This window comes from Sarcophilus harrisii, chromosome 4 (assembly GCF_902635505.1).
Source record: "Sarcophilus harrisii chromosome 4, mSarHar1.11, whole genome shotgun sequence".
NCBI lineage: Eukaryota > Metazoa > Chordata > Mammalia > Dasyuromorphia > Dasyuridae > Sarcophilus > Sarcophilus harrisii.
In genome coordinates, this window is record NC_045429.1 from 10,546,040 (window position 1) to 10,573,012 (window position 26,973).

General features: G+C 40.7%; 1 protein-coding gene across 20 annotated transcripts in view; it reads right to left on the reverse strand.

The window, feature by feature from the left end:
• Positions 1-26,973, reverse strand: part of SGIP1 (SH3GL interacting endocytic adaptor 1) — a 271,977-nt gene that overhangs the window by 72,837 nt on the left and 172,167 nt on the right. For 7 of the 20 annotated variants that reach the window (XM_031968942.1, XM_031968939.1, XM_031968931.1 and 4 more), the window contains 4 exons: positions 14,908-14,919; positions 9,363-9,374; positions 3,271-3,349; positions 2,390-2,441 (listed from right to left, as the gene is read on the reverse strand). In XM_031968942.1, the coding sequence (XP_031824802.1) occupies positions 2,390-2,441; positions 3,271-3,349; positions 9,363-9,374; positions 14,908-14,919 (155 nt within the window). The remainder of the gene's footprint in view (positions 1-2,389; positions 2,442-3,270; positions 3,350-9,362; positions 9,375-14,907; positions 14,920-26,973) is intronic. The other 13 variants (XM_031968949.1, XM_031968946.1, XM_031968944.1 and 10 more) reach the window with 5 other exon arrangements.

Below are 26,973 nucleotides of genomic sequence, written 5' to 3' on the forward strand. Positions count from 1 at the left end.
TTATCCTTATTCTCTTAGTTTTTAAAAATCTCTTCTTCCTCTTCCTCCTTCCATCTACTCTGTATCTACCTTGTGTGTATAGCATTATTCATGCTCAGTTATAAGCTTGTTGATGGCTGAGATGGTGTTTTTGCCTTTTTTTGCTTCCCCAGTGTTTAGCACAATAAAGTAGATCATAGATAGGACTGGAAGGAAACTTAGAAATCAGTAAGCCAAATCTTACTCTTCACAAAAGGCAACTGATGTCACCAGAGATAAACAAACAACTTGCCCAAAGGACATATGACTTTGCCGGCCTCATTTGTAAAATGAGACTAATAATAGCCAGGGTTGTTGTACAGACAAAATGGGCAAATATTTATGTCACTATTTATAAATATAAATAAATAAAAATGAGATTTATAAATCACACTTATAAATAAACAAAGCCCTACACAAATACTGCCCACTGGTAAGTGTCTGAGACAGGATTCAAATTCTAGTCTTCCTGATGGCTGTAGTCCAACATGCTACTGCCATGCCATGTTGACTGTTTACTGCTTAACCATTGTTGATTCAGAGGCTCTTGTCTAAGAACTAAAAACCTCATGTCCTGCCTTAGTTGAGATCTCAGGGAACCAGTTAGGTGCTATATGGGCTAAATAGCAGGAAAATGATTTGATAACTCATCAGGATCTAATTTGATCCCTCAGCCAGAAGTGGGCTAGAGTCAAAGATGAAGATAGCCCTGTGTTATCATCTCCTTTCCCTCATATCTTGGTGGTTCACACAGACCATTAAAGTTGTCTCTAAATGAAAGTTTAGTACATTCTTGGATGATATATGTATTTGAAGTGAAAGCTCCAAGTTTGGGCAACAAATAACATGTGTGGAGTCCCAACTCTAGCTGCAGAATAAGAAATCTGAGAGTGACAAAGAGACACACATGGTGTTAATGGTAGGGAAATAAATGGGGGAAAGCCTAATTATTTTAGGACATCATAATTCTATACAAACAGATGAAATAATATTGTGGAGCATAATGATGCAGCAGAATGTAAACTCCTTGAAGATGGCTAAACTGAAAACTGATATTGGGAATAAATGGGCAGCTAGGGGGTGCCAGAGTGCATCGAGTACTGGATGAAGTCAAGAAGTCTCTCTCTCTCTCTCTCTCTCTCTCTCTCTATATATATAATATATATAAATATAATATATAAACATATATTTATAAATAAATATATATATATATATATATATATATTAGACCTATCTAATTTTTTTTACACATTTCCCAATTCAAATATAATTTTCCTGAAACTAACATTCTTTCTATTTTGTCTTCTGTAATGTTGCTAGTACCTGGCACAGAGTAAGCTCATTAATGCATGTGGACCGTTTGATGAAGTGGACTAGGTGAATAATTTTTCAGGCCCCATCCAGCTATAAAACTATACAGTGACCAAATTTGCCTTTGTTGTCCAATTTGTCTGATTATGCATAAGTGAGCACATTATTTTTAAGCATCTCTCTTTTTCCAAAAATAATAATGATAATTTCTTAAGCAGAGAAGATACTGGGGGGATCTGATCCTCCTCTGGAATCACAAATGTTTAGCTATCTTCCTGACTGGAAACCTTGCCTGTCATAATACACACATCCCTGATAGCCAGCACACACTATTAGAAAGTACAGCACTTGGAGCAATCTTAGGGCAAAGTAACCAGAGTCCCCCAGATGCAGAAATGTAAAAGGTGCCAGACTCACGCATAGCCTACTTCGGTAATCCTCACAGTAATCAATCTTGCTACCCCCTCCCACCTCCCACTGAACTGAATTGGTCTTGATTATTTGTCCTTTTCATGATGAATGACAAAGTGGGATTCGTGTTGTTGGTCCTAGATTTGTTTCTTGATTCCTGCTCATGGTTTCTGAAGCTGCTAGTTATGGTTCTGATGATCAGAAGGGACCTCTGGAGTCATATTGCCCAACCCGTTTATTTTACAGATGTAGAAACTTAGGCTCAAGGATCTGGGGCTGGATCATTTAATCACCTCCTTCCCCCTGAGAAGCAGAGCTGGGATTTAGATCAAGGTCTGGACTCAATACTCATCATTCTGTGGGCAACATCAATGTTTTTTTTTCTAATCAGTGACTCAGCCACTGAGGAAAACATCCCATGAGACAAAACAGGAGGGAAACAATCGTGGATTCCAGTTGAGAATGACCCTAACCCTTCCCAGAAGCCTTTTTGGAACAGCACTTAGGAGAAATTGTATTATTTTATAGACTCTTATCTGTAGCCAGACCGCTATGTAACAGATAGCTATGGGGACAATTCAGATCAGAATGAATTGGCCATCTAGATTCTGATTCTGCACAAAGCTTAAGGCGTCCCCTTCATACTCACCTTACAAGCTCTGGTGTGGGTGTTGAACGTCGGGGTCTTGCTACCTCTTCACCTGTGGCACAGGGCAATAGGGGTTTAAAGCAATTGCACTGGGGCTTCCTACATGAGCTACAAGTTTGAGTTCCAATGGGATACATACAAAATCACTCTACAGTCAGACCCTTATCATGCAATCCCCCTGATTGGAAAGCACCTCTGGCCCATTCATGTATTCCATTATCTGGACTGAATCAGATTTTCTTGGCTCCCTAAATTGCCATGTTCAGCCCACAAAGAGAAGACTTCCTTCTGTGAGAAGTTCAGCAGATGAATTTGCTCATCAAATGTTTACCTTAAGGAGCCGCTCAGCCGGAGGGTAGAGAGTTCCAGCCTCTTCCCTTCCTTTGCCGAGGTGCCAAGAAAACGGGACACTGGGGAATATGCTCCCTCACTTTGTGTGCTCCAGATTATACCCATCACTCTAGGGGAATTCTACCACCGACTGCATCCCATCCCTTTACTCTGGTGAACTGGCCCTGCCAATACCAGACTACAAGAGCTGGAGTTCTGTTCACTTCCATCTCTCTTCCCATTGTGAGATCTGTTTCACCTAATTCAGAAACTAAATGTCCACGGAGCCTGGGCCAGTGGGGAAGCAGGCTGCCCAAATTATCTGCGCTGGCAAAACTGCCAAGCCACATTGGTTAGGAGAATTTAGACATGTGCAGCACAGAACCCACAGGAGCTTCCTGGCATCAGTGAGTTTTTTCTGCTGCAAAGGAAGAGAAGTGAGCTCTATGTAGGCTTTAGAAATTGAGCCTGAGCCCAGATCTCTCTCTCTCTCTCTCTCTCTCTCTCTCTCTCTCTCTCTCACACACACACACACACACACACACACACACCTCTTTCAGGATGGACAGGATGTCCTCTATATCTGGAATCTGAGCCATACTTACTGGATAAGTTCCTTTTAATTGCACCCTAGAATTAGAAACAGATACTATAAGGATTAGGACCACATATAATATTTGGCATAATATGTACATTTCTGTCATTTCAATTAAGCTGAGCAAAGGAGCAAAGGCAAAGAGGGAAAAATGAGTTTCACTTGAAACTGAGCTCAAATTGAGGATTACACAGCAGGACCATAAGCTTTCGCACACACAGAAATCTGATTTATCATTAAACCAAAGAAAGAAAGAGTTAGCTTTTTAAACAAAAGAAAGGGAGGGAGAGAAGGAAAGAAGAAAGGGAGAAAAAAGAAACAAGGGAGAAAATGGAGGAGGAACAGAAAAATAAGAGAGGGAAGGAAGAAGGAAACAAAAAAGAAAAAATCAAGAAAAAAGAAAAGAAAGGCAAGTCAGAGATTTTTGAGCCAAATAAATATATGATATCGGTAGGACTGGTACTTGGGCTTGCTTTGATCATTAATCGGTCATCAATGATCCCTATATGCAAAATATAAAAAAAATGATCTCCATTAAAAATTTTCAATTTCTAAGAAATTGAAAATTGGACCAACACAATCTCTCCCCTTCCTTACAATGCTTTAAATATTTGAAAACTCTGGGCTAGATGAAGGATTCTGCTTGACTTGGAGTAATCTCACAGACTGGGCACCTCTCAAGATGCTAACAGGCATATTGCTTAGGAAGACCGCCTATACAAGTACAGGTGCAAAGAGGGAGGAAGAACAGATCCATGCCCTGAAGCTACCTTACTGTGTAAATGGTGAGTGTACAGCTCCCCTAATCTCTCTCTCATCATTTCGGCCAAACTGACTCACTGGCTGTTTCCCAGCAGGCAATCCATCACACAGGCAGTGGATGCCCCAGGCCTGAAATCCCTACCTCTCTTTAGTATATCCTCCATGAGACCATCTCCACTCTTGCTTTCTTTCTCACTTGCTGCTGTTCTTTCCTTTATTTAAAAAAATTGTATTTCATCTTCAGATTGTTTCCTCCCAATAGAGTGTAAGTGCCTTGAGGGCAAGAAATCTTTTCTTTTTGGTCTTTGTGTCTTTAGTCCGTAGCACAGTGCTAGTAAATGCCTAACAAGGGCTCTGTGTATTTAATGTACTAGTCACCTAGGGGCAGAGAACTGTCTAAGGTTCCATTGGGGGAGCTCTTTGGGAAGGCTCCTCAACTCCAAACTCTCTGTCTCTCTTGTCTGGTTTGCCACAACATGGGAAATAACAGCATTAAGAAAATGGTGGTTTTTGCTGAAGCATCATCTCTAGGAGTCCCTCTGGAAGAAACAATGAACCCCTAAGCCAGTATTCACTATTAACACCTAAATTTGGATTTATTAAGTGAAAGAAGCTGGTAAGTCCAAGGTTATAAAAAATGGGATATTGGAGAGAGACGTTTTGATTGGCGGAGAAGAAATGGAGAGGTAGGCTTGTTGTTGTTGTAGGTGTGTGTGTGTATGTGTTTGGGAGTGGTGGGGGTTATCACTGATGAACTGGTGACAACAAAAGGATAGTGGAATATGATATTGGAATGATAAATAATAATAATAAATAATGATGAAGGGTAGTGGAATATGATATTGGAATAATAAAACAATAATGAAGGATAGTGAAATATGGCAGTGGAATCCTGGGGCCGCACTATGGGATCTCCAGAGAAGGAAAAGTATACCTAGAATGTCAGACAAAAAAAAACACAAAACATTTCCTCTCTCACAGCTTGGCCGGAGGGTCTACCTCTGGTAATTAGGAGCTGTGTATCTCTCGGGATCTTATTACTATATTTTTGGTGCAACTATCTGGAAAAATTACTCGCACCACTGATACAGGACATTTTATAAAAATAAAGCACTGACAAGACTTCTCCTGTGAGAAGTCCCTGTCCCTCCCTGCTTTCTAAGATCCACTTTAGACAATGGGGACTGTTTTGCTTCAAATTGGGATGGAGCAAGTAATTTGATTTGAATAGAACCAATAAAAATCTTCCTTCAGTTCCTGTAAGTGAGGCTTCTTCCTAGAAAGGGGAGCATTCAAACCATGCATTCAAACCAGCCTTCTGGACTTTCTGCCCTTTATTGGTCATTCTAGGGTCCTGACAAGCCAAATCCAGAAAAGTTTATGGCTGCTGTAGACCACAGGATTATAGTGGGCTGAGAGAAACTAAGACTGTGGACAAGGGAACAGAGATTTTTACTTGTATCTATGGCCAGAAAGAACTACTTTCTCATTTTCTATTTCCAAGGAGGTGTAGCATATATTAATGAGCTGCCAAAAGACATGAAGCAGCCCAGCAGGATTACTGGGGCAAAGAATAACCTTTCTAGATGAGTGAAGTTCGGATCCCTGTCATAAAATCCTAGACTCCAAGAGTTGAAAAAATTTCAGAAGTCATATCCTGTTCATTGTTTGCTTGAAAAGAACCCCTCTGCCTCTATGGAGCCCCAAGCAAGCCATCTGACCTGGATTCAAAGACTTTCAATCAGGGGGAAAACTACTATCCCCCAAAGCAGACATTCCTCTTATGGTCAGCTCTTATTGGTGAGAAGTTCTTAACATCATTGCTTTCCCTTCCTTATACTTGAAGACAAGTGTTGCATGCCCCCTAAGCCTGGCATATTTAGGCATTTAATAACATTGTGAAGCCTGCTCTTTTTCATGCTTAAGAAGTTTTCATCCATTGCACAAATTTTTCTTTTTTTCCTTTTAAATAATCTACCTTTCTTTTCTTTTCTTTTCTTTTTCTCTTTCTTTCTTTCTTTCTTTCTTTCTTTCTTTCTTTCTTTCTTTCTTTCTTTCTTTCTTTCTTCTTTCTTTCTTTCTTTCTTTCTCTCTCTTTCTCTTTCTTTCTTTCTTTCTTTCTTTCTTTCTTTCTTTCTTTCTTTCTTTCTTTCTTTCTTTCTTTCTTTCTTTCTCTTTCTTTCTTTTTTTTGCTGAGGCAATTGGGGTTAAGTGACTAGCCCAGAGTCACACAGCTGGAAAGTGTTCAATGTCTGAGATCTGATCTCAGGTCCTCCTGACTTCAAGGCTGGTGCTCTAACCACTGCACCAACTTGCTGCCCTTACCTTTCTTTTTTAAAATCACATTATCCGTGAAACTACCCCAAATCCAAAATCCCTGTTGGAATTTTTTCCCATCTCTAGTTTTCAGCATTCATATAATAAGCAATTATTGTTGAACAACAATGATGGGGAAAAGGATCCTGTTATACTTCTACTGGATTAATCACCTACTATGTGCCATACATTGTGCAGGGTGCTGGGAATCTCTGTCCAAAATCTGGAAAGTACTTTATGTGCACAAAGATCTGGAGGTTTTAGTGATTGCCTGCTCAACCAAAGTTAGATGTCAGCTATAGCTCTCCCCAGAGCCAACAAGTCCTAGTCTGCCAAGTGAAGGAGGACCCAGCACTGAGAGGCAGTGAGGGTCCTGCTACTCTGCTCTGCTCTGATTGCCTTTTGGATGAGGGAACTGAGACTATTTAGCTTGGAGAAGAAAGGACTCAGGGGGCACATGATAGCTGTCTTCAAGTATTTGAAGGGTTCTCATGTTAAAAAAAAAAGAATTAGATGTGTTCTTCTCAATTCAAAAGGACGTGTGTGAAACATTTTTCGATCAAAATAAGTAAACATTGCTAATCTCAACTGGCCCCAAATGCCTGAGTAGCTTGGCAAGAAGGGGGTTCCCCAGCACAGAAGGTTGGAGGGAAGTTTGGGTCATGAGTTTTCCTTGGGCATTTTGTAGATTGGCTTTTTCTTTGGGTTTGCGACTGGACCGATACATTCTGACGTCTCTTTCTTTTCTGGAGTTCTCAGATTCTGTGTATATTTATGTGAATGCAACACAGGACTCATGGAGGAGAACACTTCACTGATTAGAAGTTCAAGGGACCTAAAGAACGAGCATTTTGGGGTAAGTCCCTGAGGGTCCAATAACATCCACTCTAAATTGCCATTTTCTAATGGCTTTATAAATGCCAAATGGGGATGGTGCAAGTAATTTGATTTAAATAGAACCAATAAAAATCTTAGAAAAACAGGGCAGAGTCAGATGGCCCAAGTTCCAATTCCTCTCTGACATTTTGTACCAGTGTGACCCTGAGCAAAAAAAATGACTTTCCTGGGCTTCGGTTTTCTGGTCTGTAAAACAAGAGGGTTGGTTTGGATGGTCTGGGAAGTCTCTTTTCCATCTTGAGATCTTTGAATCCCCATCAACAACTGGTTCCTTTGCAAATCAACTGTTGAGTGGTGCTTGAATGTAGTTGGTTGGGAGAAGGGCATAGGGAAGTATACAAGGGGTCAACAGCCAGCTAAGGCTGTGTGTCTAAACATGTGAAAACAAATGGGAGTCTATCAAATTAATTTTTAAAAAATCTGGTTTAAAATCAGCCAATTGCAGCCCTCTTTGTAGTGGCCAGAAACTGGAAACTGAGTGGATGCCCATCAGTTGGAGAATGGCTGAATAAATTGTGGTATATGAATATTATGGAATATTATTGATCTGTAAGAAATGACCAATAGGAAGATTTCAGAAAGGCCTGGAGAGACTTACACGAACTGATGCTGAGTGAAACGAGCAGGGCCAGGAGATCATTCTATACTTCAACAACAATACTATATGATGATCAATTCTGATGGACCTGGCCATCCTCAGCAATGAGATTAACCAAATCAGTTCCAATGGAGCAGTAATGAACTGAACCAGCTACGCCCAGAAAAGAACTCTGGATGATGACTAAAAACCATTATGTTGAATTCCCAATCCCTCTATTTTTGCCTGCCTGCATTTTGGATTTCCTTCACAGGCTAATTGTACAATATTTCAGAGTCTAATTCTTTTTGTACAGCAAAACAATGGTTTGGTCATGTATAAAAAAAATAAAGTCAGCCAATTGGGCCTGTATCCCCTCCTCTCCATAGGAGACAAAGCCATTGAATATTTTGATTTTCACTTAATTTAGAATTGAGATCTTCCCCCCCTTCCCTCAAAAGGCAGCTTTTAATTGTTTAAATTCACGTGGAAATGGTGGCCGAGATAATCCCCAATCTGGCTAACCAATCCCTGCTGTAGGGAACATGGGATTCTGGCCTTGGGACAGTGATGAGGCTTAAATTGGAAGCTGCTAACTATGCAGGAGGAGGAGTGCCTGTTTCTAAGACATATCCGATGACTGATTGACATAGATTGAATATGGTTTTCATGAGAAACTCTCGGCATCCTCAGAGTAATCAACAGATTGATTGGAGTCATTTGGAACTAAACAAAGACATTTCTGTCTGTTCATGATGAGAAGAATTTATCAAGCCTTCCCAATTCCTGATTTCTGCTGGTTGTGCTTCAGACACACTAATGAGATCTGACTGTCAGAATGCAATAATAAACACTGGAGTGATAAAAAGGGCACAAGAATATGGACTCAAAGCCCACCTGCTGCTTTCCATCCTGTGACTTTCAGTAAGAGTCATTTAACTTTTCTGTGCCTCAGTTTCCCTTTCTGTAAAATGAGAGGGTCGACTAGGTAACCCTTGAGGTCCCTTCCTTCCTATCCTATGTCTTTGGGAGCACACTTTCCCTTCAAAAAAAATTTTAAGTCATGTTCATATATTCCTATACAAAGGTTACATGGATGTTCTGGCAAACAAACAAACAAAAAAAGAAAATGTCATTTCTTTATTGTCATCCGGCCTTATCTCCTCCCCCTCCCCTTCACTCATCCCCACACCCAAAACACAAACACACCCACATCTTACATACAATTGATTCCCTGGCAAATCTCCTAATGGCTGGAGTTCCCAAGCAGGGGATTAGATTTGAAGGATTATCTATCCTGGAAAAAGTCTGGGATTTTTGGAAGCACTTGGGGCCATGCTCAGTAAGGAGCCTGTCAAGGACGCCCCTGCATCTGACAGGAACCTCAGCTACCCTATCTAATGATCCACTTGAAGGATTACAAGCCTCCCCCCAGTGCCTTTGTGGGAAACCTCCGTGACCCACGTTAAGAGAAAAAAAAATGTGAGAATTCTTACCGGGCTGCGCCTCTGTGATCAGCAAAAAGGGAGAGAGAACAGATACCTGGTCAGAGAGTGACAGATCAGTAAACAGATTGGGGCAGCATTAAGTTTCACAGTCACCCGAGCAGATCCCCAGTGAATGGGCTCCCCGTTCTCCCACAGGAACTGTCCCAGCTGGGGTATAATGGAGAGGTTTCTAGGTGTACAGTAGGTGGGAAATGAAGAGTTAGGTGGTATGAGCCCCCTCCTTCAGTGGAGGCTTAGGAAGCACTCTTCCCCTGTCCTCCAGCTATACAGGCAGAGGGTTTTTAGAGCTCAGCCAAGGAGTGAGGGCCATGGAGGATGCTATTGTGCCCAATGGAAAGCCTCCTGTTGACGCTGATGTTAACTGATTGCTAAGCCCAGCTGTTTCTAAGGCCCACTCTAGGTCTCTGAGTTTGTTGGGGCTCTCAAGCGTCAGCGCCCTGGATAAATCCCTAGTGACTCCTCCTTTGTGAGGGCTCCAATAAAAACCTGATGAGATTTGAGTGACTGGAGGCTGTTAAACTAAGCCAGCTTTTCAGGTCATTATGAGTATAGGTCATTGTTTTCCCAGGTGGGAAAACTCTCTGTTCAATGCAGGACAGTCTCTTCTCTGCATGAAAGCCTTCCAGAGTTGCATGAGAAGTAAGTGACTTGCTCATATCTCCGGATCTGTCAGAGAAGGGACTAGAGTTAGAAGCCAGACAGGCAGCTTTGGTTTCTTGGGTGAATCAGTTCCCTTGTGCTCGCTGCTTTTCCTTTCTGGGCTTGTTTCTTCTGTAAAGCGACTGGGCTGCATAGTCGAGACCTTTTCCAGCTTTGAATGCAGAACCCTATGATCCCACAGATTTAGTTCCCCCAAATCCATAGCATGTGCTATAATAAAGAATATAGAACTCACTCCTCCAGGGAAGAATCTGAGAGCAAAGCTTTCAAAAATGGAAGCTAGGTATGCTGTGCCTCCTTTTCTGCTCTCTAAGGGTAGCTGGGATTGTGAGGAAACTGCCTGGATGGTGGTAACTGTGGGCAGCTCAATCCTCTGTACCTAGAGAATGGGGGGGTTGTTGTTCAGACTGGGGGCATTTCTTCCTGCAACTCCTCCTCTGCTCTGGAGCTCTCTCTCTTGGTCTATCCCTCTTTCTCTCCAAGGCTCAGTTTGCCAAATGATTGGAGCAAGAAAAAGGAGATGGGAAGGACTGGCTGCTTAGAAGTCCCCATCACCTATTTAAGAAAACTTGATCCAAGCAGAGGGGTACTTGTTACTCTCACAAAATGGGGTGATGCAATGGCTATTATATGCCCAGAGGAACCAGTCTCTCCCAAATGCAGGCTACAAAGAAATCCAGAATCCTGAAAGCATTGTCGAGTCAATAGCATTTCTGTACCACTATTCCAATTCCACATGCAATGCTTTTTTGTGAGATAATGGGGAAACAAAGACATAAAAAAATTGTCCCTGTTCTTACTGAGCTTACTTGTTTTGCCATGATGATCTTGTTTTAGGTTAAACTCATTAGAAGTTATTTTTGTACTTTTAGAAAGAGTTTAAAATTATTGCACCCTTGATCCCTTCCTCTCCCATCTTCTCCAGCAAGTTTCCCTACATCATTCCTTCTCTCTCTCTCTCTCTCTCTCTCTCTCTCTCTCTCTCTCTCTCTCTCTCTGTCTCCCCTTTTCAATCACTCATGATTTACTGGCTCCATTCCTGCTACTTGCCCAGCACCCCCATATTTTCCTATTCCTTAGGAAACCTTTACTTAATCCAATCATCCCATTTCTTACATCTGCCTTCCCTTTAACAGATAAACTTCAGGAAGTCTTCTCCACAAGGTGCTTCCATTTCTCTTTCTGTCACTCTTTTAAATCTTTTGCCATTTGGCTTCCTGTCTCATTAATCAACAAAACCACTCTCCAAAGTTACCAGTGACTTCTTAACTGTGAAAATTAATGCTCTTACTTGTGTCTAAATCTTCTGAAGTCTGGTTTATGCAAATTTAAAGTCTGACTGATACTGCCTTCTTCCAAGTTAATAATAATCTTTTAATTTCCATCTCAAGCAGCTTTTTCTTGGTCCTTGTGCCTTCATAGACCTCAGCACCATTCAGCCTCACTGATCACCATCTCCTCTTGGATATTCACTCGTTTGTAGGGCTTTTTGACCTTGTCTTCTTGCTGTTGGACTGCTCAATCTCCATCCTTTTTACTGTATATTCCTCTAGGTCACATCCACCCACTGTGAGTGTCCTGCAGTGCTATCCTTGGTCCTCTTCTTCTATACTCTTAGCATCTCATGAACTGCCACAGGTTCAATTATGCTTCTGCATTTAAGCTTTCTTTCTTTCCTAGCTGTTAGTACCTTTTCTCTAACTTCAGATTAGCATCTATTTATTTTGTGTATAAGCACCTTGAGGGCAGGGACTAGCCCACTTTTATCACTCTCTTCCCCGTTACCGTGACAGGTACACAGTGGGCAATCGCTAAATGCTAGGTGCTACTGCAGTGGACAGAGAATGGGTGCTGGAGTCAGGAAAGACTCATCTTCCTGAATCCAAATGCAGCCTCAGACATTCACTAGCTGCATGAACCTGAGCAGGATGCTTCACCCTTTGCTTCAGTTTCCTCATCTGTAAAACAAGCTGCAGAATAGTAAATAGCAAACTGCTCTGGTATCTTTGTCAAGAAAACCCAAATGGGTCATGAAGGGTTGTTCAAGAATCTCTTCTTGGAAGAACAGTTCCAACCAGTGTTGTTCCAAGAACTTAGTGGTCAGATCTGCACTGAAGAATACAGAATACAGAAGAATGATAGGTGACAGTGGATCTATTCTTACTTTTTTATTTCTGGATACCTTGCTTCCTTTGATGCCATTTAAGATGGCATCAGTTTTTTTGGCTGCCATATAACACTGTAGACTAATAATGAGCTTGCAATTTTCTAATGTTCCCCCAGTCTTTTTTTTTTATATATAAATGGATGTCTAGTATTATTTCTCTCATCTTTCACTTATGAAGTTGATTTTTTGAACCTATGAGTGACTTTACATTTACTCCTATTAAATTTTATCAGTCTCTCCCAGTTATCACTGACAAGGCAACTTGTACATTTGGTCAAGTTGTGAAATGAGAAGAAAGATAAAAGATAAAGGAAAATGATTTGTTGTAGTTCTTCAATCATTTCAATCACACCTGCATCTTCATGGCTCCATTTGGGGTTTTCGCCAAGATTCTGGAATAGTTTCCCATTTTCTTCTTCAGCTCATTTTATAGATGAGGAAACTTCACTTTCAAATAGGACAAATAAATTTAAATGATTTGCCTAGGGTCGCAGAACATTTAAGACTGGATGTGAACTACACCTTTCTAACTCCAAGCCCAGGGCTCTATTCACTGTGCCACCTTATTTCTACCCAAAAGGAAAATAAACTCTCCCTTAAAAGCATATAAAAATAAAAGTATGAAAAAGGCATTGGTCTGTGGATAAGGACTTAGGGGAGGAGAACCTCCCCCAAGGACAAAAACAAAGCCATTATGTCAAAAGTTCTGTCCAAATTTGAAGTTGGCCAACTTGGGCAGTCTAATACAAAATTAAGCGGGTAAGAATGGCTCAAAGAAATCGTTGGTAAATTCCATAAAAATGACAAATGATCAAAACACAAGGTCTATTCTAATGTCCTTCTTTAGGCAATGAACAATTGATTCTGTTACTCTCTGATGGGCCTCCAGTGTAACTGGGACACACAAGGTTTTCCTTCTCCCTATGGACTTTGCCTGCTTTTAGTGATCCCACTGAGCAGCCCAAGCCCCATGGTCCTGATGGGAGAAATAGAGTTTCTTTTCTCCTTTTTCAAGGCAGATGAATCTTTTCTGCTTGCCCAGCCCAGAAATTTCTTATCACCACAAGGCTTTCCATCAGATCTTCAGTTTTAACCACAAAGTTAGTGATTTATATATCACTATATCACATATAACATATATAATATAAATATACCGTATATATGTATGCACACACATATACTTATGTACATATGTATGTGTCTATGTGTAATGTATACATGCTCATTAGTCAGACTGAGTGGAAGCTGTCCCAATCTGAAAGGAACAGAGAGGTTTAAACTGGAGAAGAGTTGAGCTGGGGAAGGGAAGGCACAATCATGGTCTTCAAACATTGGAAGAGCTGTCTTAGGAACAGGCAATAGGCTTCTTCTGATTGGGCAGAAATAAGAAATAGGTGGAATTTATAAAGAGCCTAATTTAGGGCTGAAATGAGGAAAACCTTCCTATGGACATAAAAGCCAAAAAAGGACGTGTCCAGTGGCAGTGGAAGTCTTGGAAGCTTTCATGCAGAGGAAAGAGAATCATTTCTTGAGCATATTATACTGGAGGGTTCCTTATGTGTATGAGATGGACTAAATGTCTACTGAGAGCCCATCCAACTCTCAAATTCTATTATTTTATCATTCTCTGAAGTGGTAGATGGGTTTAAATGTGAATTTATGGAAGATATGGACTGATTTTTTTTTTTTTGTCTATCAGCACTCAGTATGGTGTCTGGCATATAGTAGGTACTTCATAAATTTTAATGGGCTCATCTTATCTTTTGATAGCACCTAGAAGGGGGACTTGTACATAGAAGGCACTTAAAAGGTACTTGTCGAATGAGTGAATAAATATCTTAGTACCGAAAGTGCACATTGGGTTAGTAGCCTGTAACTGGAGGAAAAGCTATGGCAAGATCGCCCCCATTTCTCAACTTAGGCTGTGATAGCTCATCCCACTTCAATCAATACCAAAGTCTTTCCAAATAACTTAACAAATACCTTCCTCTTTCACTTTTTCGTATGATAATTAGACTCTCTCCTGTCCACAGCTGTTTTATTTAAATGTTTGTTCCTTGGATGAGTCTGTATTATCAGCAAGTTAGAACCGATGAGTTTTCCAAGAGCCCAATTCATAGTCAGTGTCACCCAATTCATTATAAGAATCACAGAATCTCAGCTTTTGTAGGGACTAGGATTGTAGAGGCCATAATGTCCAACCTCTATTGACCAAGAGCTCCCCTCTGTGATGTTTCTGACATGCAGTCCTCTAGTCTTAGCTTGAAGCCCCCAGTCTAGGCAGCCCGTTCCATCCTGCTTATGAATAATTCTGATTGGTAAGAAGCTTGTTTCTTGCATCGAACCTCAACAGTCCTCCATGACCTCTGTCTGTTGCGCCTAGTTTTTCTTCCTGGAGCCAAATGGGACAGATCTAATTCCTTTTCCATATGAAGACAATGATCATTTCCCTTTCCATTTGAACTTCTTTGTTTTATGTTAATACTATTTTTCAAACAATCCCAAATAGCATGAATTGGAGACCCTTCACCATTCAGATTATCCTCCTCCAGATACCCTCTCTGGCAGAGTATTAATCTCCATAACACTGAGGGTATTATGATTCTACTATACAACCATGTCAATGTCTAATGAAAAGGAAAGAAAATAGAGTTTAGCTGATTTTCACTGATCAAAAAAGGGGAAAAGGAGAATGTTGGATCTTACCGGACTTTTCCTCTAAAAGTGCAAGCATGGAAAAAAGAAAAAAAAAACAAGAGAGGAAATAAATGTCCCAAGAAGCAATTCAATGGAAACAAGACTTTTACCCACAAAAACCCTCCAGGGAAGTGTTAGTACATGTGTGGCCTCCAAGATGGCGGCAGGAGTCCCAACTCATATCCTGGAATTGACTGAGTCATAGACAACGTTATTCTCCTGCTCCTGGGTTTAGCACCATCTGCAGAGGGAATCACATGGATGGGTTCCTCCATATTTAAGGCTTTTGAAAACCATCCCCAAAGGGTTTACTTTTCTTGAAAACATTTGTCAAATGGAAAATGGGCAGAGTTATTTTTCAAGAAGTAGAGGAAAGTGACTGGATGTGGAATCAGATGCCCTGGGTTCAAGTTCTTGCTCAATTTTTTTTATTATTATCTATATGAACCTAGGCATGTCACTTTTCTCTAAGCCTCAGTTTTCCCACCTGTAAAATGAGAATTGTTAAACTGTATCCACCTCTGAAAAGTTCATTTCTTTCCATGATCAAGTAGGAGGGCCCAGTCATCCACACAGTATTTAACTTGGGGAAAGTGTGCAGGATTTCTTATTTTTGGAGACAATTTAGAGAAGATGCTTGGGGAAGGGGAGAGAGGGAGACAGCAATTATATTTGGGCTGTTAAATCCCAATGTGCATCTGTGGACACCCCCACATCAGTGTGTTTGGAGAGGGCTGCTTTCGAAGTGGGTATTTGCAGGAGGCCCCGAGATGCTCCAGACCCAGCAGACCTGAATTCAACTGCAGTGGATCCATCGGTGACACTCATAAGTAATAAAAAAATAAGTACTTTACAATAGGGACTTTGGCTGTAGAACTCCAAAGGTCCTAGAGGTGCTGCTCATGTTAACCTGTGTATTAACAAGGATCTAAGCTAATCAATTTCTCCCTCCCCTTCCCTCCCATACTTTGTGCTTCTTTCCTCTCCCATCTCCTTCCCTTCTCTCTACTTCCTTTCCCTCCTCTCCTTCCATCTCTCCTCCCTTCTTCCTTCTCTCCCCTCCTTTTTCCTCCTCCTCCTTTCTCTCCTCTACCTCCTTCATCTCTCTTCTTTCTCCTTCCCATCCCAACTTAGACCATTTATTTTATAAAACATTAATTCACATGTAAGCGAAGATGGAAACTATCAGAAAAGAACACGGGCTGTATCTCTGCTTTCTTAAACATGTGATCTGCACTGATTAATCAGGCTGGACACAGTTTAAAAATGGCACAGGAAGAAGTGCCTCCTGTCTCTTTTGTCCCCCCTTGTCCCTCCTTGATGTCTTTCATGGAACCCCTTCCATCCTCCCCTTCCGAATCAGGGCACAAGCGTTGCCTCTAGCATGTGAGGGAAGGCTGAGGTGTGGGGGCCATATGCTGAGTCTCTCTGATCTCCTGCCAAGCTGGAAAGCAGAGCGAGCACCTGCCTTGCTGTTTCGGGCATGAGTCCAGGCCAGGTGTGGGCCACGCTCACAGCCCGCCGTCCACACTGATTTATCCCTGCTCTCAGAATCCCATTGGGAAGGACACAGGAATAGAAAAATGAACTAAACAAAACGAAGCATTAACTCCCCTTCTCCCTCCCTCCACGAGAGAAAATGTGAGAGTTCTCTCTGTCTTGGAAGAAAAATGAGCATTGCCTCAGGGGAAGGAGAGCTGCTGGCAAGGATTCAGTTGGGTTCAAGTCAATAAGCATCTCTTAAGAGCCTACTATGCGCCTCGAACAGTACTCCACACAGAAAAGTGAAAAAGAATCCCTATCCTGAAGGGAGGTGGGGAGCAGACTGGAAGGTCCCCTGACTCTAGAAGCAAAAGTCATGAGTTCGAATGATGCTTCCTATCAATGGGCAAATCAATAAAGCCCTCTGGACCTCAGTTTCCTCATCTGTAAATGAGGTGGCTGGATTGCAGATATCACTACTGATCTTGGATCCCGTGGCATTCTCCTGGGGATCTCATAGCCAGAAAAGTCAATCCAAAGGGATTGGCAGGTAGGGAGGGCAGCAGAAACTGCTGATAAGATGGTTGCCCACTTGTTTCAGTCATTGCTTATGTTTGTGAGTCATTTGGGTTTTTCTTGGCGTCCAGTTCATTTTATGGATGAGATAACTGAGGCAAACGGGGACAAGTGACTTGTCAGTGTCCCACAGATAGTCAGTGTCTGAGGCTGGATTTGAATTCAGGTCTTCCTGACTCCAGACCTGGTGCTCTATGTCACCTCTCTGCTGAATGAATAACTGAGGGGACTGGAAAAGGCCAGTGTAGGATGCGGCCCTTGAAGTGAGTTTTGGGTAAGGCAGGGATTCCAGGAAGTGAAAGGAGAGGGCGTTCTAAGCACGGAGCAGGGGTGAGAGATGAACGTCCTGTAGGGAGCAGCCAAGGCCCCTCTGGCTGAGACTCGGAGGTTGGGAGGAAAGGGGAGGAGCTGTTGGTCTGGAAAGAGATTCCAGGAGAATGGGCGCATCTGAAGGCAAAGCAGCTGTTCTGGTCTTTGTAGCTCTAGTGCCTGGCACTTCTCGGCCACTTAATAATTGTCTGTGAAGTAGAGGATCTGAGTTCAAATCAGGGATTGTGAGACGGTCTCTTCTACTCCCAGCTCCACCAACTGTCTGTGGGATTGGGGTGATTCATCGGGGCTGGCTTGTCAGTGTTGGCCATGGCTCCCTCATCATTAATATGATGGCAGGCAGGCGGCGGGAAGAGGGTCTGGCCTCAGCTTTTTAATCTATAAAATGGGGCAGTTGGGGTAGATGACCTCCTAAATGCCCTTCTATTCCATGACATCATTTGATGATCTGAAGTACCCAATGAGTTGTTCAATACTGGGTCACACACACAGGAAAGATCTCTGCCTGCTGCCTCGTGACTTAGGAAATCACAGATTAATGCTATCCATCTTCTGGTGGATTTTGTATTTTGTTAAATATTTCCCAATTCAATTTTAATCTGCTTCTGTTTTAGAAGCCCTAGCTGCATGGCATTGGACAAGGCACTCAGCCTTAATTTGTGCCATCTTGAAAATGGGGGGGTTTGATTGAACATCCTCTATGGTGCTTTTGGCACTGAGTCTGTGTTCTTTAAATGACAATCAGTCAGTAAACATCTATTAAGCTCCTACTATGTGCCAAGCACTTACTAAGTACCTACTGTGTGCCAGGCGTGGTGCTCAATACTGGGGATGCAAAGGAAGCCAGGGTCAGAGAAGTTGCTGATCTGCATTAGGGGATGGAGTTTCCTCATCGGAGCTCTTTATGCCATTAACATCATAGTTCTAGAGGAATAATATTACTACAACTATGATAATAATATCTAGTGGGGCTTTGAGAAGGGACTTTAAAATTTACAAAGCATTTTACATACATTATCTCAGGAAAACTCCTTAAGGTCAGGGACCTAGTCTTTGTAATCCCAGCCCTAGTCAAAAGCCTCTGTCTCTCTCCTCTCCTCTCCCTCTCTCTTCCTTTCTTCTTCTCTCCTTTCCTCTTTTCTTCTCTCTTCTCTTTTCTCTCTCTATCTCTGTCTGTATTTGCCTGTCTTTTTCTCTCTACTCCCTTTCTTCTCCCTTCCTCCCCCCTCCTTTCCTCTCTTTTTTCTCTCCTCTCCCTTCTCTCTCTCTCTCTCTCTCTCTCTTTCTCTCTCTCTCTCTCTCTCTCTCTCTCTCTTTCTCCCTTTCTCCCTCCCTCCCTCCCCTTCTCTTTTTCTTGCTGTGTTTATGTCTGTCTGTCTTACAGTCTCTGGTTCTCCCTTTCTTCACTTGTAAAATGAAGGGAATGAATTAGGTAACCTCCCCTCCAATTCCCAATCTATAACCCACTACCTCCATTCCCTTTCCTTTTCACCTTCCCTTCCTTCTCTTTCTTCCTTCCTGATACATGAAAGTGGAATGAGACTTGGAATAAAAAATCTGGCTTCAAATCCTTATGTGTGACCTTCAGCAAGTCTCAGAATCACTCTAATCCTTAACTTCATCATCTATATCTGAGGCAATTAAAATCTGCAACATCTGCCTTTTAAGGGTTCCTTTGAGAAAAGTGTTTTTAAATTACAAAGCGTTGGATCAATGCAAATTATTCTCCTTCCTTCATCTTTCATTAATTTATTCAACAGATGTGATTAGGAACCTATAATGGATTGAGGGATTATTTTCCTGTAGAATGTAAACTCCTTGAAGGGAAAGATTTTCTTTTAGTCATTCTATCCCAGGTCCTGGCACATATGTGTGTGTGTGTGTGTGTGTGTGTGTGTGTGTGTGTGTATGTATGTATATAATTCTTCAGTGCAACTTAATAGCATGAAAGACACTTGGGTACTTTGAAGGCTAAAATAGATGAATTAAACAGGGTCCTATCTTCAAAGAACCATGATCTATTAGGGGAGAAATGAGAAAGGTACAATTCATTATGTACTTGAAATTGTGGCAAAGCAGGTCAGGGTTAGGGGACCCTTCAGGACCACGGACACTGCCACAGTAGTGAGGCAGCTGGTGCCCATAATCTGAGCCTTTTTAGCAACAAGATTTGAAACCCACTGGGGCTAACTGGCTACAGGTCATACAGTCTGGAAAATATTCTACCCCTTTCTCATAGAAAATGCTGAAAGAAGGATATTTGTTGGTCAAGGACCATGTGCTCTTGTTACCTGACTCAATTTCAGGATGAAGAATTAGCTCCACAGTGAGAAATTTGGTCTCTCGAGCTTCTTTCCAGATTCACACTAATAAATCTTTTGGGATGGTTGATCCACAATGAACACTATGCAAAAAGGATGAGTTATTTCTCCCCAGAGACTTCAGGATACAACACCTCATCAAGTTCTTGATGACCTTGAAAGATCAGAAGTCAGAAACATCTCAACCAATGACTGAATTGTAAGCAAATTTGGGTCTGCTTTTAAAAACCATTCTCTTTTTCCAATGTTTAGTTTTAACTTTATTTGTGTGAAAAGTATTTTGTAATTGTGTTCATGCAGTTCCTTTGTGTTAACAGGTATATTTCCACATGTTTTATATTGTCCACATTTATTTTAAATGGAATTTCTCTTTTTATCTCTTGTTGCTGGGCTTTGTTGGAAACATATAGAAATGATGATAATTTGTCAATTTATTTAATATCCTGCAACTTTGAAAAAGTAAAAATCAAGATCTTAAATATTTCAGTTTGCTATGCTTGAAGTCAGCAAGACCTGAGTTTATTTCTGCCAAATAATCACTCACCATGTGACCAAAAGCAAATCATATAACTTTGAGGTTCAGTTTCCTCAGCTGTAAAATGGGAGTAATGATAATGATGACAGCTGGGTTGATGTGAGGATCAAATGAGATCATTTACATGAAATACTTTGCAAACTGTGACATAAATATTAGCTATCATTATTATTTCTTGAATCTGTCTCCTGTTCATGCACATGGTTACTATTCTGAGGCAGACCCTTATCACTTCTCAACTGAACTTTCAATTCCTGATTGATTTCTCTACCTCAAGTCTCTCCTTACTTCAAAACATCCATCATGCTGCTATCAAATTATATATTCTTTAAAAACAGGTTTTTGTACAGATCAAAACTCATCAGTGGCACCCTATTGCCTCTAAGATATGAGCCCACTTGGCTTTCCAGTGTCCTGCTTACTTTTTTACATTTATTTCTGGTTATTTCTTTTATATATCCTATATTCTTACTGAACTGAACTACTAGATAATCTCCAGCTTCAGCATCTTATCTTCTACCCTCATGCCTTTGTATCAGATCCCCCATGGTACTTTATGTGTAGCTCTCTTGTTGAATGAAAAAATACAAAAAATGATTTCTCCGTCAGACACCATGATGGAGTATCGTGTGGATTTTGATATAAATGATGCAATATGAGGCATTAGTAATGCATGGTTTAGCTGAGAAGATTGTGGAAGTGTTTTTGCATCCTGAATATTTAGAGTCCCAGTTCCTGTACCAAATGACAGAAAGGTGGTACATTTTCACGTGTATTCAATTATTCAATGGAATTTTCTAATATTTCACCAACTGATCCATTCACACCAACTGGTGAACATCAGCATTGCTTCTGTTTTCTTAAATGTTTTCTACTTTATAGATCCTGGTGCCCAGTCCTTAAATTCTCAGCATGACAATCATTTGAAGAAGTTTTTTCCTTTTTTGTGTTTGAGGCAAATGGGGTTAAGTGACTTGTTCAGGGTCACCAGCTAGTAAGTGATAAATGTCTGAGGCTGGATTTGAATTCAGGTCCTCCTGATTCCAAGGCCAGTGCTCTATGTACTGTTTCATCTAGCTGCCCCAAGAGTTTTTCTTATTCATATGTTAGCTAAGTTTTAAGTCTCAGATACAAAACTTTAGTTCTCCAATATAAAGAAATAATAAAGATACTATCAGATTGGTGAAGTTAACAAAAGTGGAAAATAATAAATGTGGAAGAGATCCTGGGGAAACAGGAACCTCTGTGTATTGTTGGTGAGGTATGAACTGGTCCAGCCATTCTGGAAAGGCATTTGGAACTATGCTCCTGTAGTTACCTTTTGACCCAGTACCATAGTCCACTACATAGACCACTACCATGCCTATGGTCCCATAGAGAGCAAAGAAAAAGGGGACTCCTTTTTATAAAAATATTTGTAGCACCTCTTTTTTCCTCAAAGAAATTGCTGCTACGAAAATATTCACCAATTAAGTAATGGCAAAATACATTATTTAGTTGAGAGAATATTATTTTGCCATTAAAATGATGAAAAGGATGGTGTGAGAGAAAGCTGGGGAAACATCGATTGCAAGGATACACCGTGAAGAAAGTAGACCCAGAAGAGTAATTAATACAGTAACAATATTGTAAGAAAAACTTTGAAGATTTAAGCCCTTTGATCAATGCAACAATAAAGTATATGATTACAAAGAAATAGTGCTACCTCATCATGCCCAGATTTATCAGAGAGGTAATGGGTTTCCAATGCAGAATGAAACATATTTGTTGGGACTTGGCCAACATTGGGATTTACTTTGCTTAATTATGTATATTATAATTTTTTTCTCTCTCAGTGTGTGTGTGTGTGTGTGTGTGTGTGTGTGTGTGTCTGTGTCTGTGTGTGACATGAAGGGATAGGAGGGGAAAAGCATATTTATTAATTGAAAAATGATGAAAAATAATGGCATTTATGTAAGTTTTGCAATATGCTTTATGGATAATTCATTTGCTTCTCATAGCAACTTTATGAGCCAAATGTGATTATGATCCCCTTTTTGCAAATGAGGAAACTGAGGTTTAAAAAGGTCACCCAGCTAGTAAATGATTGAAGCAAATTCACATCTTCCTGAGTTCAGGCCCAAAGTTCTACCCACTGTACAACACTATGAAACAAAATTTGGTTGTGAAATACGTGGTTGGAATAAGGCTGGTGTGTCTGACTTGTGTTGTATGGTTTGTGTTAAGTCTTCTAGGTACCCAAATTACTTTGTATTTATTCCTGTCACATAAGGGATAGATAATACCTGTTGAGTGGTCATATTGACTGAACTCACCACCAGAATTATTTGCACTACTGATAATGTATAGAGGATCAAAAGCCCATTCAACATATTGCCATTTTTACATAGTAAAGTGTTAAGGATGGTGGAATCATAGATTTAGAGTTAGAAGGGATTTTAGAAGTCAAATTCAGTCCCTTCTTTTTATAAATTTTGGAGGAAAGGTGACTAGAGGCCTGGACCTGGAGTCAGAAGAAAGAAGTTCAAATCCTATCTCAGATACTTACCAGGTAAGTGACTCTGGGCAAGTCATGTTACCTGTCTTTGCTTAGTTTCCTCATCTGTAAAATGGGGATAATAATAGTAATTCCCTTCCAGGATTATTGATAGGATCCACTGAGAAGATATTTGCAAACTTTAAAGTTTTTTGTAAATGCTAGTTACAAAGGTGATGATGGTGGTGGTGGTGATGATGATGATGGTGGTGATGGTGATGGTGATGATGATGAGGATGGTGATGATGGTGATGATGGGGATGGTGATGATGGTGATGATGATGATGGTGATGATGGTGATGGTGATGATGGTGGTGGTGGTGATGATGATGATGATGGTGGTGATAATAATGACTGAGACACAAAGATTCAGTGACTTGTCCATGGTCACACAGTTAGTATCTGAGGCAGGACTTGACCCCCAGTTGCCCTGACTCCATCCATTTCTTCACCCATTATTTCACACTATTTTCAAGTATTATTACCTCGGACTGCACCATATGAGCTATGAGCGATAAGACCTATTTTACCTAAGGAAGAAAACGATCTCTTGTTATTTGCCAAGATCGCCAGAACTTTGCAATTTGAATGGAGAAGATGCCTGTGATGACTCAAATTGCAATGATGGCAGTGGGATGACAAGGCAGAGGATTAGCGAAGTCATGATCTCTCATATAGGGTCAACTTCTCTTCCTCAGATCTATATTTAACAACAACAATAATAATGAGATGGCTACTACTTACAGAACACTTTCATGTCTGTAAAGTGATTTACAGGAATTACATCATGTAATTATTTACATCTATTATTATATTTAGGTGTGTATGACTTTTGATCCTCAACAAGCCTAAGAGGTAGCTGCTACCCCAAGCACACCGACTTAGGAACTTTGCTCCTGCTCTTAGTATATTCAAATGTCAAACTAGAATTTTACCTACAGAATGAAAATGAAGGAATCATCCATAAGAGGGCCCCGACTGTATTCAATGAGAAACTTCTCTTGAGAGACATTATATATGCAATGCTCTCTTGGCCCATCTGGGAGAATCTGCAAGTGATTGCTCTTTTACTGGGATGACAACTCGGGTACTCCAAATGGTGCAGCTTTATTTGTTTTTTAATTCCTTTTTCTCTGGAGCTCAGTCTTCCTGTCTCATCCAGGCTGGAAGTACGATGATCGTTTATTGGGCCCGATCCCACTTCTGAGGACCACAGGAGCCTTGACCTGCTCCTTTCCAAACTTTGACCCTGTGGGCAGTCTGGTGGTGGCCAGCTCCTGGAGCTCACTTACAATCTCGATGCCAGATTGTTGTTATGTCCCTATCAGCTCGGCCCCACTGTAGTTCAGAATTCCCAAAGTCAAGTATTCCACCAGCCTCGACTTCCCCAGTAGGAGGGACTATAGGACTAATTCTAACCCCGTGCTTGGAACACTGCTTTGTTTATGAATGGGACAGCACTACAAAACAAAACAAAAAAATAAAGAAAATAAATGTTGTCTTCCATTAGACTGTGAACTCTCTGAGAGGAGGGATCGTCTTTTGCTTTTGTGTTTTCAGTACAGTGCCTGGCACATAGTAAGGGCATTATAAATATTTACTTACTGACTAAAAAAAGAACTGATTGCAGGAAAACCCCCCTACTGTGGTAAGCCAATCTAACAAACATTGATTAAGCACCTACTATGTGCCAGGCATTATGCAAACCTCTGGAGATACAATTAATAAAAAGAAAGGCAGTCCTCAGCCCCAGAACCTATAATCTAAGCCACTTCCCATCAAGTCTTGACAGAGTTTCCCTACATCCATTGCACATTAAAATTATGACCAACATATTCAGATTACTATCAATTCAACAAAAGAGCATACCCTGTCAAAATGATGCTAGAAAAGGAAAAACTTCAATGAGCTGAGACTTTCAATGAATACCAAAGTCAGCCACACAAATACACAGAAAGGTTTCTTTTTTCGGAAGCAGATATTGACTGGGGGAGGAAGAACAAAGAATACAATTTATGTCAACTCAGAGCATCAAAATGATGGACGTTTTCTGGAAAATGGATTCCCAAGAATCAACGAGGCTGAGATCAGAATAGGGACGTTTGCAGGACCCCAGATGAAGACAGAGGGTGAGCATTTTGAAGAACAATTGAATGATGTTGAAGCTGCTGAATAAATGCCTTTAAAAAGTCATCCAAAGGTATTTGAGAATTCAAAAGGCAGAGTTACTAAGAAGATGTCAATAATTCTCTTAAAACCTAGAAGGAACAGGTCACAAGAGCTCCATTTCTTGGACATCTTCCCAGAAAACATAGGGAACAGCATAAGCAAAGCTTGCATCAAGAAATCTCCATAATGGAAGGGTGAAGGCTGACCATTCTGGTTTTATCAAAGAAGTATATTACTTTCACATTCAGAACACCATTGGACATCGAAGATGTATGTTCCACGGGTCAACTACAGCAATATTTAGTTGGGAATCAGGGCTGGGGAAAATTTTTTCCGACAGGAATAATTATGATGTGGCAGGTAGAGCAATGGACTTGGAATGAGAATAAGGGGTCCAACGTGACCTCTGGCTCTTATTTGATTTTTGATCCAGGGGTGAATTACTTCACTACTTAGTTCCTCATTTGTAAAATGAAGTAGTTGGATTTGCTGACCTCTGAGGTTCCTTTTTGCCATAAATCTATAATCCTATCACTGAAACACATTCATAAAACATTTAAAAGATGAGAAATCAGCAATACCTATAATTTACGTTAGCTAAGTGAATGTAATTTTGTTCAGTAAAACAAAATTTTATGAGGTGCAATGGATTAAGAACTGGATCTGGAATTAGGACGATTTGGGCTCAAATGTAGCATTAGACACATCCTAGTTGAGTGACCCTGGGCAAATCGATCCTCTCTTTCAGTCTCTTTTTTCTTATCTGTAAAATATAGATGATAATAATAGCCAATTCTTTTCAGGATTGCTGTGAGGATAAAGTGAGAACATTTGTAAAGCAATTCGCAAATCTCAAAGTACCATATAAATGTTATTTCTTTTTTAAAATATAAAACTAATTTTCCATGAAATTAGAAGGTGACAGATAAAATTTGAAGCCATTTTTTGAAATCAGCACTAAAAAGTTAAGATTTCATTTTGTTTTATGGGTATAAGAAATATTTTGGTTGTCGTCCAAAGGAATAATAGTTGCATTTCTATTGTTCTTTTGTGAGGGAAGTGGAACAAGTATTACTATGTATATTTTACAGTTGAGGAAACTGGGACTCTGAAAATTTAAGTGACTTGCCCACCATCACACAGTTCAGTGTTTAAAGTATGGTTTAAATTTCAAGTCTCTTCACTCTCAAGTCCAATGCTTTATCTACTAGGACAAAATGGAGGAAGATTAGACTTGTGAATTCATCTATAGAGGGAACTCTCTATGTGGAGAATTCTTCTAGCAATATAGACAACTAATATATTACTTATCACTTTAGAGCTTCTTGGGACACTGAGACAGTGCATGTCTAGAGTCAGTATATGTCCGAAGCAGGACTTGAATCCAGGGTTACCGGACTCTGAGGCTGGTTCTCTAACCGTTATACCAGATTGCCCCTCAAGTAAAGGAATACAAAGTAATTTTACAAGGAAGAAAACACTCATTGGAGGGATGAGGGGGTGGCCCCTTAATAATATTTTGAAAAGGCCTTGAAATAGGAAACCCTTTTGCAAAGCATGGAAGATGAGAGCTGGACAGCTGTGACCAAACAATCACAAGTAGAACAGCTTGACTGGGATGGAGAAGGAACAAAGATGAGTCTAGTAGTAAGAAACAAATGGGGCAAAATAACTGGGAGCTTTAAATCTCCGATGGAAGATTCTGATTTCATTTTAGCAATGGTAGGGAGTCATTGGAGATTTTTTTAGTAGGGAAGAGATGGGGTCGTATCTGTGTTTTGGGAATATTAAAATGGTGGTCAGGTGGAGGGTGGATTTAAAAGGGAGAGTGGAAGCCAGGAGGTCAGTTAGAAGGTTATTTCACGAGGGCCTGGTACAAAGATCGTGCAAGTCTAGAGGAGGAGACAGATGTGAGAGATGTGGGGGAGCTGGGCTCAGGAAGACCCACAACTGACTGAGAGGGAAGGAAGTGTCAGGAGTGACTCAAGTCAGCAAACCACTGGAGAAATCACTAGCAGGATAGTGTCACCTTCAAGAGAAATTGGGAAAACTGAACCAGGGATGGACTTGGGTCTATTTTGAACAGGCTGAATTTCATGGCTTGGATCTGACATTCTCAAACCCAC